The sequence below is a fragment of the Poromitra crassiceps genome (genome assembly GCF_964638095.1).
Source record: "Poromitra crassiceps genome assembly, chromosome: 3".
NCBI lineage: Eukaryota > Metazoa > Chordata > Actinopteri > Beryciformes > Melamphaidae > Poromitra > Poromitra crassiceps.
In genome coordinates this window covers 27044707-27059753 of record NC_139625.1, presented here as the reverse complement: position 1 = coordinate 27059753, position 15047 = coordinate 27044707, and the positions used below count along the sequence as shown (strand labels likewise).

At 45.3% G+C, this 15047-nt stretch overlaps 1 protein-coding gene across 1 annotated transcript; it reads right to left on the bottom strand.

Annotated features, from left to right (window-relative positions):
* Positions 1-6575: 6575 nt before the first annotated feature.
* slc35f4 (solute carrier family 35 member F4) lies at positions 6576-14677 on the bottom strand (the record flags this gene model as incomplete). Its single annotated transcript, XM_083634232.1, has 7 exons — positions 6576-6817; positions 7810-7899; positions 8001-8193; positions 8408-8533; positions 8618-8837; positions 9327-9627; positions 14602-14677. The coding sequence occupies 7 exons, from the start codon at positions 14675-14677 to the stop codon at positions 6576-6578; spliced, it is 1248 nt and encodes a 415-aa protein (XP_083490358.1).
* Between the last annotated feature and the right edge of the window lie 370 nt (positions 14678-15047).

Genomic DNA, 15047 nt, shown 5'->3' with positions numbered 1-15047 from the left:
AAATCAAACAGGCTTGAAATAACTTTGAATGTAAAGCAGCAGTGATGATTGTCATAAATCATATTGAGAACAGAATAAAGAGGAAAAACCTAAATGTTTTATAGTGATACCAAAAGCTTTACTACATTATTATAAAGGTTGTCACATTACAACTGTAATGCATTGACTTGTGTGGGTCAGGTTTAATTTCCCTCAGCACAATAATGACACCCAGTGGTAGAGTAGGATAAGGTTCACTGTAATAATGTGCTGATTTCTGTCTGTAATATGTCATGTATACAGAGTCTTGTATTCATTTGAAATAGGTCTACTCCATCATTGTCAGATTATCTTTGCTTATTTAATTCCTCTCCAGCCGTGTGATGTGAGCCCATCAGTGCACCGTGCCTGAAGACCAGGCTTCTGTTGGCCACCGTCCTCAGGTGTTTGGTAGCAGGCCAGTTCCTCTCTCACTCTCTCCAAGCCTGCTGAGAGCCAGCCTCAGGGAGACCACTTGGAGTGTATAGTGGTGCAATTAGCAATTTCCGGCTCGCAGACTGATCATTCTTCAACATCTTTTCAAATTATGGGATATTTTTGGATACTGTAAGGACTTTTTTGTACTAATTTCTATGCCTCCTCTTGCCCAATAATAGATCAAAGCCTTCAAAGCTGACTTGGTTGGATCACTATTGTTATTTTTTGCACTTTTGAGCACCACTTCCACCCCTAGAGGGCGCCATGCACTCTGCTGTGCAGAAAATATTTCACAAACCTCAAAAAGTTTCATTTGTTTAAATAAATTATAAACCCAGTTTTCTACAAAGGCAACTATAATAATTTATGACAAATTATTAATAAAGAAGTGCCTTGGAATGGTTACCCAAGAAACTACATTTTCTTTTTTTCTTATCCCTCAATGGTAGGGATTATGCAATAGCTGTTTTAGTAATTAATTTGCATTACTTAAACCTGATTTTCCAGATCTCTTCTAATCCAGATTACTAAATGCAACCTGTGCTCTTACTCCAGCTCAGATCCCCAAATCCCTTTGGCCCCATGGTGTGCGCCTCTTCTCATCCCACTCTGCCAGCCTCTGACAGGCTCCGGCCACATCCAGCTTTGTGTTTTGCCTGTGTCTTCTATTCTCTCTCTTTCCCTGTCAAACCTCCATGTTAAGGTTTCGTCCACAGACAGTCCCCTGTGTCCAGTTTGTTTAACAGTTGTTTCCTCTCTGTTTTTTGGACCTTTGGGACAACCTTGAGCTTCATCTCTCCAGGTTAGATCTTCCACTTTGCACAGGAGCTGTGAGTTAGGTTGGTGAAGACTCTCATCCCCCAAGGGAGGCACAGGTGTTGGTTGCAGGAGACTCCCGGGGTCCAGACTTTGCCCAGTGGTCTCATCCCAAAAGATGTCCGTCTCTGTGGGCCTTTTCACCAGTTTCAGCCTCTGTATCCCTTCCTTATTTTGACCTGCAACTGGAGGACCCAATGGGACAAACAATGGAATCAGTCAATAGAACACATTCAGTTTGACTGTGTACTTGGTTTTTAATCTAGCCACATCTAGTCTTACCATTAACTTTGTAGACAACCTTATGTCTTCTCTGCTCTCTGGCTTGTCGGAGGTGGGCTCGCCGATGACAATGAGCCTGTTGACTGAGAGCCGTCTGGGCCTCCAGAAACCCTCCCTACACAGCCCGCAAAAAGCCACAACTCATATTTACACAGTATACATTTATTACAATACATATTTTCTCTGTCTGGGTTTGTTTGTGGATGAAGAGCGAAAAAACTGCTACAACTTTGTCCTTAGTCCAAGATCTATTAAGGAGGCAGATGACTGCTTGTCAAAAAAACAAAAACGGGATGCAGTAAAAACCGACGTGTTTCAGCAGCATCCCGTCATCTGGGTTTCTTTGTACTGTAGCTGAACAATATAATTAACACTGCATCATCAAATCCACCTCGACATATCCCTTTTGGATCAATTCTAATCTGCATAAGTGGATTTTACGCAGAAGAATTTCCAATGTATAGAACTGTGTCAAGATCAAGTGTAGGCTTTTCTTTGTGTGTCTGTGAGTCTGTAGCTAATATCAGGGGCTTTCCTCTTCCCTGTACCCTGAAAGTGGATCTCATTGAGGCCCAGTCATGGCTGCAGCCCACCCCACTTTCCACTCCACTGGCACTTTAATCAGACCCACTGAGACAGCAAGCCTAGACTCACAGCTCACCAGCTGTCTCTCTCTCGCTCTCTCTCTCTCCTTCTCCCCCTGTCTGTCTGTCTCTCCCTCTTTCCTTGATGTAAACATGTTTTAAGTGAATTATTGATGTTATAGACACACTCCAGCTATTCCATACTTTGTCAATATACTTTACCTGCTTCAGTCTGCCGGTGGAGTGCCCCGTCTGGCCGCTGGTAAAAAACTGCTGGACACCCCCATCTCTGTGGCCCTTGCCCTACGACAAAACCGTACAATTCCTGATCATCATTCCAGTACATTGTGTTGTGAGATGGGCATGAGGGCAGTGGCACTGGGATGTGATGGTGGGATGTGTGTTTTTCTTTATTACCATGGCAATGTGATTGTCAGTGGTTGTTGTGTGGCCAATTTGAAGGGCCAGTGGTTGAAATGCCTGAGGAGAGAATGATGGGAGGTCTGGGTAAAAATCACAACTAGTCAGAAACAATAGTACAACATAGTGTCCCTCAGAGTCCCAGACAGCCACACAGGATTGAACAGATGAGATACGACTTGGATAAATCAGGCAGAAAGAACGCTTGTTAGTGGTAATTGCAAAATGTTAGGTCACTGACTTTGCCGTTCTAACCTGTGGTCTTCGGGGCGGATGGGAATGAATGATGCTTAAGTTGTTGCTTTGTGTTGGTGGCAGGCTTTCTGCAAAGCATGGTTCTGACAACACACATCCACACATCGCAGTCTGGTTACCACTTAAGAGTCATCTCCAAAATATGACAAAAAGCAAAGTGTGAATGGTAATGAAAAGTGAAAGACAAGAGATGTTTCCTGACCTGAGAGTGTGGACAGGGTTGTTTCCCGTTTCAGTGGAGGTAGAGTGTTCTTCCTCTGTCCCAGACGTCCTGGCTGCTGCTCCAGAGTGAGTGGCAGAGCAGGGAGGGTCCACTGTAGTTTGGGTTGGCAGGGCTGCTGCTCCCCCTCTTCTCCCTGACCGTGACATGGGGCCACCTTACTCAGCCTGGGCCTGGAGCTAGTGGAGCCCATCGTCCAGCTACTTGCCGCACACTCTCAAATGCTAACCCGGATGTTAAGCAACCATAAATTCATAAATTCCACTCGACTAGAAATCAGGTAGGTGAAACTTGGAAAAGTAATTCTTCAAGTTTGGTGTGAATCACAAACACTAGTCTCACCTTTTTGAAAGTCTTCTCATCAGTCACATTAAGGTTTGTCTACACTCCACTGTAGATCCAGTTTAGCTCACTTTCCTCTGTAGATGTTGAGTCAGTGTGGCCCTCTGGCCTCTCCTCACATAATCAGTTACAGAATAACTACTCCTGTGTGAACTCTGCCATTCTACTCATTTGCCATGCTGCCAGTCAAACCCAAACCCAGTCGTCTTCAAATCTCCCCCAAACTGTCCTGAAGTGTCTCTGTCTCTGTCTGCTGCCAAACTACAAATGCAATAAACACGTTTGATTGTGGTTAAAAGAGTCGGTGTGTGCTCCATCCCTGCTTTCATACTCCACTTTCTCATTATAATGAGCTAGGTTTCTATGGCAACTCTCCCTACAGGTTACTTTGTAACTCATAAGTTAATGCTTGAAAGACCCTGTTATTTTCATGTACCCCTTCCGTATCAGAAAAGCCCCAAGGGCTACAGTAAGAGAGGCTTTTGGAGGTTACTAATTGACATCATGTTGTAGATTTAGGTAGTAAACTATATTTCCTTTGATTCAGTATTCAGCGAGGGGTTTATTGTTGCTAAAACAGAACAGTACATCTACAATACCACATGAGGCCTCTGGGGTCTTTTATCTCCCTGCTTCCAGCTGGATGGCAGTAAGTGTCATGTAATGAGGATTTCAACATGACCCATCCCTCTGCTTCTCCTCGCTCATCTGTTTTAAAATGTCATCCACAAACCATTTGGCTCAAATTGTCACTTAGCAAATGGTTCATTAGAAGTCTGGACTCACTGAGGGCGATCCAGCAAGCGTAACAGCGCACTGATGTGAGCGTAACAGCGCAGTGATGCGACCGTAACAGAGCTGTGATGCGACCGTAACAGCGCAGTGATGCGACCGTAACAGCGCAGTGATGCGACCGTAACAGCGCAGTGATGCGACCGTAACAGCGCAGTGATGCGACCATAACAGCTCAGTGATGCGACCGTAACAGCGCAGTGATGCGACCGTAACAGTGCAGTGATGCGACCGTAACAGTGCAGTGATGCGACCATAGCAGCGCAGTGATGCGACCGTAACAGCGCAGTGATGCGACCGTAACAGTGCAGTGATGCGACCGTAACAGCGCAGTGATGCGACTGTAACAGTGCAGTGATGCGACCATAGCAGTGCAGTGATGCGACCATAGCAGCGCAGTGATGCGACCGTAACAGTGCAGTGATGCGACCGTAACAGCGCAGTGATGCGACCGTAACAGCGCAGTGATGCAACCGTAACAGCGCAGTGATGCGACCGTAACAGTGCAGTGATGCGTAACAGCGCAGTGATGCGTAACAGCGCAGTGATGCGTAACAGCGCAGTGATGCGTAACAGCGCAGTGATGTGTAACAGCGCAGTGATGCGACCGTAACAGCGCAGTGATGCGACCGTAACAGCGCAGTGATGTGTAACAGCGCAGTGATGTGTAACAGCGCAGTGATGCGACCGTAACAGCGCAGTGATGTGTAACAGCGCAGTGATGTGTAACAGCGCAGTGATGCGACCGTAACAGCGCAGTGATGCGTAACAGCGCAGTGATGTGTAACAGCGCAGTGATGTGTAACAGCGCAGTGATGCGTAACAGCGCAGTGATGTGTAACAGTGCAGTGATGCGTAACAGCGCAGTGATGTGTAACAGCGCAGTGATGCATAACAGCGCAGTGATGTGTAACAGCGCAGTGATGCGACCGTAACAGTGCAGTGATAACAGCGAAGTGATGCAACCGTAACAGCGCATTGATGCAGGACTCTTGGCAGTGTGTGTATGAATGTGAATGATGTAGAGAGACAAGGAAAATCATTCTCACGCTCATCATCCCAATAGGACAATTTGGAGTAAATTTAAATTTGACCATCATGGTATGTGACACTGACAACTGTTTTGACAAATGCCTACCACATCGTTATGCTCTGCAGGCATAGCATCTCCTATAGGTAGATTCCGGTACACAGAGTGTAACTGTGAAGAGGATAAATTACAGTATAGAGAAACAATCCCTCTCAATCATCTTCAGTGGATGTGTCAAAAATGGACAGCTCAGTGTGGCACAGCATTGCATAATGTATTATAGCAAGGTTCTGCAAAGTCATCTCTGCTAAAATGAATAAAATGCACTCCACAGATGACTATAGATTGGATGAATCATACTAGTCAGGTCTGCCAAAAAATAGTTGAAACCAGGCCAGAAGACACCATAGTGGCATGTACTATGGTCGACCAAACGATGACTGCAGTTTCGATATTGCACCTCCTGCTGGGCTGTCTCCACATCTTCAGTTGTTGGAAAATAGTGAACTCATGTCTTTAAGACTAAAGTTAGAGATCATTGGCATGTTTTCATTACGGAGGGGAGTGAACTTGACCTGGGCAAAGGGACAAGTACTGTACAACCCTAATCTGCCATGTTGTTCATTTTTGCAGTATATTGATGGCAAGATCTGAAGCTATTGGCCTAATGACAAGAAGCTAAGATTTGCCAGGGGCACCAGTGTATGCATCCATGTTGATGTTGATCTATTATTGTAGTCCCTGGGCAGCACATCAAATGCACTGGAAATGATCTAAATCATGTTACAATATATCCTAATTCCAGCTATGTTCATGGCAATCATGGGGTGAAGAACTATTACACTGCTATAAATGAGGGTTTTATGTCTTTTATTATAAAACAAAAAAAGCCTGTACATTACGCATAGTATAATTGCCATTCTTGTATATAATATTTAATAAGACGGAAAATGTAAATACTCTTATTGATACAGCATCAATTCAATAAATACAGATAAGATTGAGCCAAACTGGCCCTGGCAATATTTATATTCACAGAATACAGTCCGCGGAGCAGATCAGGGAGGCTAGTCAGCTCTTTGTGGTCTGGGTGCGTGCGAGGGACAGGACTGGGCAAGAGTTCAAGAAAGTAAGAAAGTAAATAACACTTTCCACCCTTCAATTAACAAAATCTGTGTTCTCTGTTTCCCTTCTGTGAGAAAGTGCCAGATGCAGCGATGCATCTACAAAATAAAGTGTTTTTTTAACCAATACAGTTCAAGACAATCTTCCTGACAGAGAACCACTAGTCCATTTGGACCGGTCTTTCCGCCACACCTCCTTAGCAGGCGATGGAGATGGGCTTGATCAAGGGATAGGTTTTAACGAAGGCCGTAAGTCATGCCAAGGGGATGGAGACGGTACCGTTGGCGCGACTGCGGCTGCGGGTGTGGACGCTGGACTCGGTGAGCTCCTCGCCGTGTTCCTCCGACTTCTTGTCTGCGATGGAGGCCAGGAAGCGCAGCGTGACTGAGTCCCACTCCTCCGGCAGCAGGAGGAGCAGGAAGCCCAGGCAGATGATGCAGGTGGCTGCCAGACGCACCACGCTAAAGATCACCTCGTGTTTCAGCACATCCACGGCTGCAGCGGGGGAGAGAACGGCAGGAAGAGAAGGCATGGGATGAGAACCAGGGAGCCGAACAGCAAGATAGAAAGAGGGAGAGGGAGGGTCTGAGTGAAAGAAAAACAAACTGAGATTAATTACATAAAGTAAGATAAACCACAGGACTCTGGGGATAAATAAGGGGATGAATGTAGCTAAGCAATGCGGCTTACAATCAGCTCAAGTGTGCTACTCTGTTCTCTGTGTGCAGATGCCCTGAGCCAATAAGTTGCCGTAACCCACTGACCTTCATACAGTCCACTGTGGTTTAGGAAAATAACTCATCTGCAGGCATTTAGTGTCGCCTTAGCAACCTGATCCTCCCTCAGTGAGAGGATAGTTGCAGGGTCTGTTGAGGCACATGGTGATGGTGATGATTGGGTTACCGGGGCAAGAGAGGCAGACTTGCTGTGTAATCGGTTTGCTACAATGGCCCTAAGTGCTGACACCTCGATACAATACCTCAGCCTAAATGTACTGTATAAAGTGGCCGTTGGCTCTCACTGTCACACATTTTTCTCAAATCAGGAAATACAAATCAGAGACTCCCTTTACACCTGGCATTAGAATTAGTCTTGTATCCAGATTGCATCTAGATATGATTTAACCTGATTATATTTACACCTGGTATGAATGTGTCCACATTGTGATCCGATTGAGATCCAATCGCTCTTATTGCCAGATACCCGCCAAAACGCACACAAACCCACCCAAAATATTTGCTCAACAAAACAAGCCCAAAAGAAGTGACTTGACACCAGGAGAACCAACAAATCTGGCAACAGTGTTGTCCAAGTGACAATTGTTTGTTTGTCCCAACCTACCCCAGAGTGGTTTGGCCGATCGGATCACAACCCGTCCTCTTTCCAAGCACTATCCGGTTGCAATCCAATCACTCAAAACCCATTTTAATAGCAGGTATAAAGGGCATCAGAGTTCATGAACCACTCGATCCACATAACAAACCTACCAGCATTGCCTGGCACACTGAGCAGTGTTCCTATGGAGATGAGGATGGGGTAGGTCAGCACCACACCCACATTAACCAAGATGTTGAACACTGTAAAAGACAAAGACAAGTTGAAAACAACAGTAAAAGGATTTGAAACAATGCATGAAACAATCATCCTGAATCGTCTTCAGAACATATTTATCTCTCACCCAGCCAAAGCCCTGCCAGTCCACACAGGTATCCCCAGGGCAGTGAGGAGATCGAGCCCCAGTGCTCCACCTTGGTGAAGTAGAGGATGAGGGGCACACAGGAGATGAAGATGAGGTTGAAGAAGCCCATGGTGGAAAGGAAATGAGCCACTTCTCCCAAGCTGGCACTGCCCAGGAACATCTTAAACAGCACCTGAACACCAAGGAGGCAATGTTAAATCCCCACTGTCTGGGATCAGCTGAGGCTGGCTGGCTCAAACTGCCCCCAACCATTGCCCACTATGAACGTTAGTGTTTACACCTGAATTTACACTGGTGATTGTGAGTAATTTAATACAGTACAAAGACAGCCACACAAAAGGGTTCAACCTGTGATGATGCAGCTCAGGTACACTTGACAGACTAACCTTATAGAGAGCTGACGTGGAGGCGGAGCCCACAGCCAAGGCCACGCCTACGAAGGAATCCCCATGGAAACCATCAGCATAAGCCATCATGACAATACCTGTGATGGCCATTATGGCAGCCACAATCTGCGGATAGAGAGCAAGAGACGTCAGGAAGGTATGCGAAAACGAAACAATACACATTTGCATTGTTGGTGGTTCCGTACTGACCCGAACACCCATGAAACGGTCCTTGAGGACAATCCAGGATAGGAGAAAGACAAAGGCCTTGTGGCAGCAGTAGAGGGCAGAGACATCGGTGGCGGTCAGCTTCTTCAAGGCCAGAAGGTACAGGTAGTTTGTCAGGGTCCAGAGGATTGAGAAGGGTGCTGTCCTCTTCAGGAAAAGCTTGAGGGTCATCCCATCCTCCCCAAAGAGCTTGCTGCACTCCCTGTTACAGCAAAGGCAAACACGTCAACCTGCTGCTGCTGCTGTTGTTTATTTTTACTTAGAATTGTGTCTTTCTTAATCAGAGATCAATAAAGCCTCTCATTAGGCTACAGAGAGTTTAGAGTGGGAAGATCCTAGGTCAAGTTTTTTCTTCCTGGTTTATCTGTGATGGGGCAATACTTCTTTTCAATTGCTGAACATAAACACAACTACATGACAGTCTGTCCTCATTGTTGTCACTGCCTTCACTGAGACGACTCACAGCAAATGTCAGTTATTAAAGTATAGCTGTGTCATTTTGATTCCACCTCACTGATACTGCAGAAACAGCTTATGATAAGTCTTGTCCGCTGTAACAAAGCGTAAAAAAGCTTAAAAGGTTCAGAGATATATAAGTGGTCTGACATTGTGCTTTTTTTATGTTACATAATACCATAGATCTTGCTTCTTCTCTTTCTGAATTCAAAGATAATTTTGTAGACAAATGTACCGGAATTTCTGGATGGGAGTCTGCTTATCCCGTGTGGTAACCACATGGGCAGAGTAGTAGATAGGGAAGAAGAAGATGTTCCAGTTGCTGCTGAACCAGGAGATGAAGAAGGGACAGGAGAAGGAGTGGAAGGTAAGCTTGACCACCTGAGTGGTGCCCACCCAGGAGGACGAGACGCCCAGCACCAGCAGCAGACCAGCCAGCACCTTCAGCACTGTGTTGGCACATCTCTGGTAGGACGGGCTCTCTCCACTGGTCTCACTGCCTGGTGTCTCTGCATGGGACTCCGAGCCTTCCTCTCCTGGTGGGAGACAACAAGAGGAAATAAAATGGAAGAAAAGACACTGAAATATACCCACGTGGGCCTATTCTAACTTCAATGAGAACAAAATACCACAACTTTAAAGCTGTTTGCCTTCAGGGCATCGTCACCTCAGGTCCTAGATTTCATTTTCCATTCTTAGTAGACCAAAAAAAAAAGAAACATGATTTTTCCCACAGCGCTGGTAGTATGCCAGGCCGGGAGGCAGAAGATGCCAAAGTCAGGACACTCGTCACTCATGGACTAGTCACGCATTCGATTCCTAGGGTGGAGATGCGCCACTTGTCCTAATCTCCCTACTCCCACCACTTACTCTGGAGATGATCCGCCACTTGTTCTTTTCTCCTTACTTATAATCCCACCCCTTATATAGCTTCAGCCAGGATTCAATACATCACTGATGACATCACAATTCAATTTGGTCAAACCAAGCGATTCAGCTAGGCTGGGGGGGTGGCTAGGGGTGTGTGTTGTGTGTCAGGAAAGGGGGCGGGGCTAGGGAAGAGGTTGCTGTAGCTAGGGATTGTAGAAAGGGGTTGTAGAGAGTCGGGGTTCGAGGGGTGGGTAAGGGGAGTGGCTGGCGATATGTGGGTGGTGGGAGGGGTGTGGTCAGGAAAGGGGCGGGACTAGGGAAAAGGGTCCATATCTAGGGATAGGAAGGTCGTAGAGAGTTGGGGTTCGAGGGATGGGTAAGGGGAGTGGCTGGGGGATGTGGGTGGGGGAAGGTTAGGGGTTGGATCATTTTCCATGTTGAAAATGATTAGCCATGTTGTTGAGGTACCCCCAAAACATTTCCTAAAGTGCCATAAGGCTGAATGGCCACACCACTGTGCTGTGGGCTTCAAGGTATTTGCGCCTGTTACTATAAGGTTCATGTGGCCCAATTTCTTTGCACACCACCTATGCTCTGTGCTATGTCCTGTAGGATGTACAGTAGCCTGTGACTGCCTACCTAAGGTGCCGTAGGTAAGCACTTATTGATCAATTGCCCTTTGTGATCACTCCCACGGTTTGCATTTCCTGCTGTAATGGCACTAACGCATAAGGCAAGGCTTTGTTCAAAATGTGTTGGCTTAGCATGGCGGTTGCCCATGACATAAATAGCTTTACTGGCTCATGATGCAGCATCCCATCTGAACCCATTACATTCAGACGTGCACGGAAACCTGATACCCAGAAAGCAGGGGTAAGCCTAACCACATGACATTCAACAAGAAGTCGTGTCACCTTGTCACTTGTGCCTGGCATTACTTTGCTGCAATGAAAACAATACACAAAAACAGAGGGAACTTCAATATTATGTAGACAGACAGATGGATGATAGAAGATTGCATACTGTAAGCTCTGACTGCATTTCTGACTGGCGTGCTGTTCTAGATGGGTGAGGAACATGTGCAACTTTACAATTAGTACACATATCAAGTGGGAGACTAACAACCTGGGATTTGAACAACGATTTATTCAATGATTTATTATTTTATTTTGAATCTTATTGCTTTGCAGCGATCTCTCCCTCATTAGCAATCTCTCCCTCATCGAAGTACAGCTGCAATTGGCCTACTGCCTTAATGGAATGTGGAACTGAATGGCTTCTGGACCTTAATAACTCTGCGGCAGAATGTGTTAAGTGTTCCGAGTGGGTGTCTCTCTCTCTCTCTCTCTGTGTGTGTGTGTGTGTGTGTGTGTGTGTGTGTGTGTGTGTGTGTGTGTGTGTGTGTGTGTGGGTGTGTGTGTGTGTGTGTTTGGATGGTGTGAGTGCATTTCCGGAGAGAGCCCGGATCTGTTCTATAAGTCTCAACAATGTGATCAATTTACACCAGGGCAGGAATAAAAGATGACATGTGCCGGGTGTTTGCTGCTTCTGCTCTCTTTGCTAGGTCAGCACGTGAAGCTCTGCTATTTACACCATGGCTGTAGACACTGGAGTACTGCAGGCACCAGCAGTGTCTCCCTCCACACCAGCAGTGTCTCCCCTCCACACCAGGCCAATGGGCATCGTACGGGTGCTTGTTATTACCCCTGGTAGTCTTAAAACAGCCAGGGCTTCAAACAAGAGGAAAGCAAGTCGTGCCTCTGAAAAGTCCAATCAAAATAGATTGCACCTCTAAGTATTTCATTTCCTCGCTCCAAAGGAGAAATACCAATACTTTTGTGATTATTAAACAAATCAATCAACGCTGTTGTGCATAAACACTTTGATCACTGTGTGAATATGAGTACACGTAGCGGTTTCACTTCTCTGTGTAGCTACAGTGTTTACTTTGGTGAGGTGCCTTTGTACAATCTTTGAACACACACACGTTGTCGTTACGTGTTACAGGATGCACTGTAGTCACTGTATACGTGGGCACACAGAGGAGAGATGGCCACCAGCCTCTCTTGCCAAACTTCTTTTAAGCATAATGAATGCATGAGATCACATTTGGCACTCAATAAGAGTGTTAAAATTAAGTGCTGGCTATATCCAGAGTAACAATGATGGTGAGTATATTCTTTATTGAAAGTTACAAATGACTCAAGGCCAGTGTGGCGCTGGCCCTGAGTCTGTCCACACTGCAGAACTGAATTTCACCTCAAAAAACCTCCTCAGACAAAAGGTCTCACCTTACAGTCAATCCCAGGTGGGGGCAGATCTACAGGAAGTGGTGACAGCAAAATGTCCAAGACTAATAGGCTTTCTTCTCTACCAGCCTTTGCTCTAATCACATTCTGTCACAGCATGAAGTCCTAATCAAGCAGATGACATAGCGGCTTGCTAATTGGGGAACTAAGTTTAGATATTCTTCTTCAAGAGAGGAACAATTGTCTTTTTGTATCTTCATCTACCAAGTACCAACATGTCCTTTCATAGAGCCAGCAGCACGACTGGGTTCTCTGTGTCGGGTGCAGCCTCCTGTGTCCTGAAGTCAACAGCACCACTGATCCGGTGCCAAGATGCAGATATTAAAACTCCACTATTCCCCTGCTTCAAGCTTCAGTGGCCAAATAACAGTCAGCATTATTACTGAGTAATACTGCTTCTAAAGAAAAGTTGCACAGAAAACAATAATAAACCCCGCCATACACATTATATAACAACAGGCTGTTATATTTCACTTAGAAGTAGTGCTACTTTAGTTTATCTTCACTTAGAAGTAGTGCTACTTTAGTTTAACTTCACTTAAGTCAGAGTAAGAATACATTTACACGATTAGAAACTGCACGAGTCCAGTTTAGAAATGTTACAAAATGATCCCAACAAAAATGAGCAGATCACCTGTTTTAACATGACCCTCACAAATAATTTGGTGCATCATTACCAGCCCAAAGTTTGAGGATAGTTATTTTTTTTACAGTTGTATCAGTTTTAGCAGGCGATGCCTGGAATGTAGTCAGTATTAGAAATAAAATGTAACCAAATAAAAGTAGGAATAAATACTTACAAATGTACATTAAAAATACAAACATAGAGAACTTTACTATTAATGTTGGTATTAGCACTAATCCGTCCAAGCACAGCGACTAAGTAACTAACTTTCCACCTCTGTGAAACAAGAATCCATAGTTGTGGTACTACGGTACTACATGTAACGCAAAGAAAACAAACGGCTGTTTAGCAAGGCTATATTATAGTTTCTTTGACATTGATTGACTCATACATATCTGTATGTGTATGTGTATACATCTTTATATGACAGGTATAGATACACTATAATAAACACGACACAATCTGAACAATCTTAGATTGGTACGGTAAGTCAACCTCGCCAAAAACTAAAATGTTAAAACCTTGACATTATGGCATTAAGCTTTTGTGCAGTACATTTCCTCCAGCATGCTGTACATTGCCATGCACTATTGGCACTCCCATTAACGGAGCTGATCCACTCTATGTGACGCAGTACGCTAGCCTGGCTAGCAGGACGCTGCCTGAAGCTCACATTTCAATCCATTCTGTGTTTTAGCCTCGCCACTGACGCTGCATGCTAGTGACATTGATGGATAGACATGTAACTCACATTGCCGCCTGCCATCTTACTGACGTCTCACTACAGGTCAACACTGCAGCAGATCCTGATCCAAATGAGCTGAGGAGTGGTGCTAGAGTTATTTTAATGATCCGAGGTTGATTCTACCTTTCAGTCATCTCTGGTACTAAAGTAAAGGGTGCCAGATCGAGATGAATGGGTGCTGTGAAGTTCAAGACTCAGAAGGTGAGTTTACATGAAGGAAAGGACAGTTGAAATCGAAATGACCAGATGTGAAGGCAGCTGACTTGAGCCGGTTTGTGTCTTCTTTTTTTTGTCATCAGTGGTGTGCCAAAAAGGGCAGCTAGAAACAGCCAGACAGATGCTGGTGCTACTACTTCCAGTCACATTCAGCATCTCATCTCTGCTAGCAGGAAGGACAGCTATGAAACCTTCTGAAATGATACAAATGTATTTCACATCATTCAGTCATACTATTTGTCAAACAATCCTGCTGAAATTATTCAATGATATCACTCTCATTTAACTCAACTTTACATTCTAATTTCTCATCTTGGTAACATCAAGAGAGTGTTTTCAAAGACTTTGCAGAATGGCACCGGCTTAATTCGGTTAATTAGGACATATATGTCCATCACACTGACTGTATATTCCATATGAATATCAGTACACTCCATATGACACATTGGACACAATGTGACATTTTGGAAAGTCTATAGTGTCTCATGGGAAATGCTGGCCATAACAATAAATTCACACTATTGATGAAAACAACACAACAGAGTTAGTCTCAGTGTTAGAGTTAGTCACATCATGACAACACGTGCACACACACATCTACACACACAGTAGCTACTGTCTGTGTATAGCCCTGCGGTGTTGAGTTTACCTTCAGAGATGGGGCAGGTGTGTGTGTGTGTGTGTGTGTGTGTGTGTGTGTGTGTGTGTGTGTGTGTGTGTGTGTGTGTGTGTGTGTTTAGTTTACCTTCAGAGATGGGGCAGGTCAGGACTTGAGTGCTGTACGAGCTGAGAGGAGCGACTCGGGCCGAGTGTTTCTTCATCCTCCACTAGGGCCACAAACCACTGTCCTTCCCTGGGACGTGCTTGTGTGTGTTGTGTGCGTGTGCGTGTGCGTGTGTGTGTGTGTGTGTGTGTGTGTGTGTGTGTGTGTCTGCTGCACGCTCAGCAGCTCCTCCTGCTAGCTCTGTGCATCCTCAGCCTCCTGACTCCTCCGCTGCTCCTTCACGCTCTGGATCACCCCCCTCCTCTCCTCCTCTCCTCTGTCAACTCTTCTGTCTTCTTCTCAGCCCTCCAGTCCTGACTCTCCTCTCCTCTCCTCTCCAAACCAGCGCTCTCGCTGTCTCTAGTGCTCACTCTGTCCTTCTCTCTTTCTCTCCCTCTCTCTCTCTCTCTCTCTCTCTCTGGATAGTG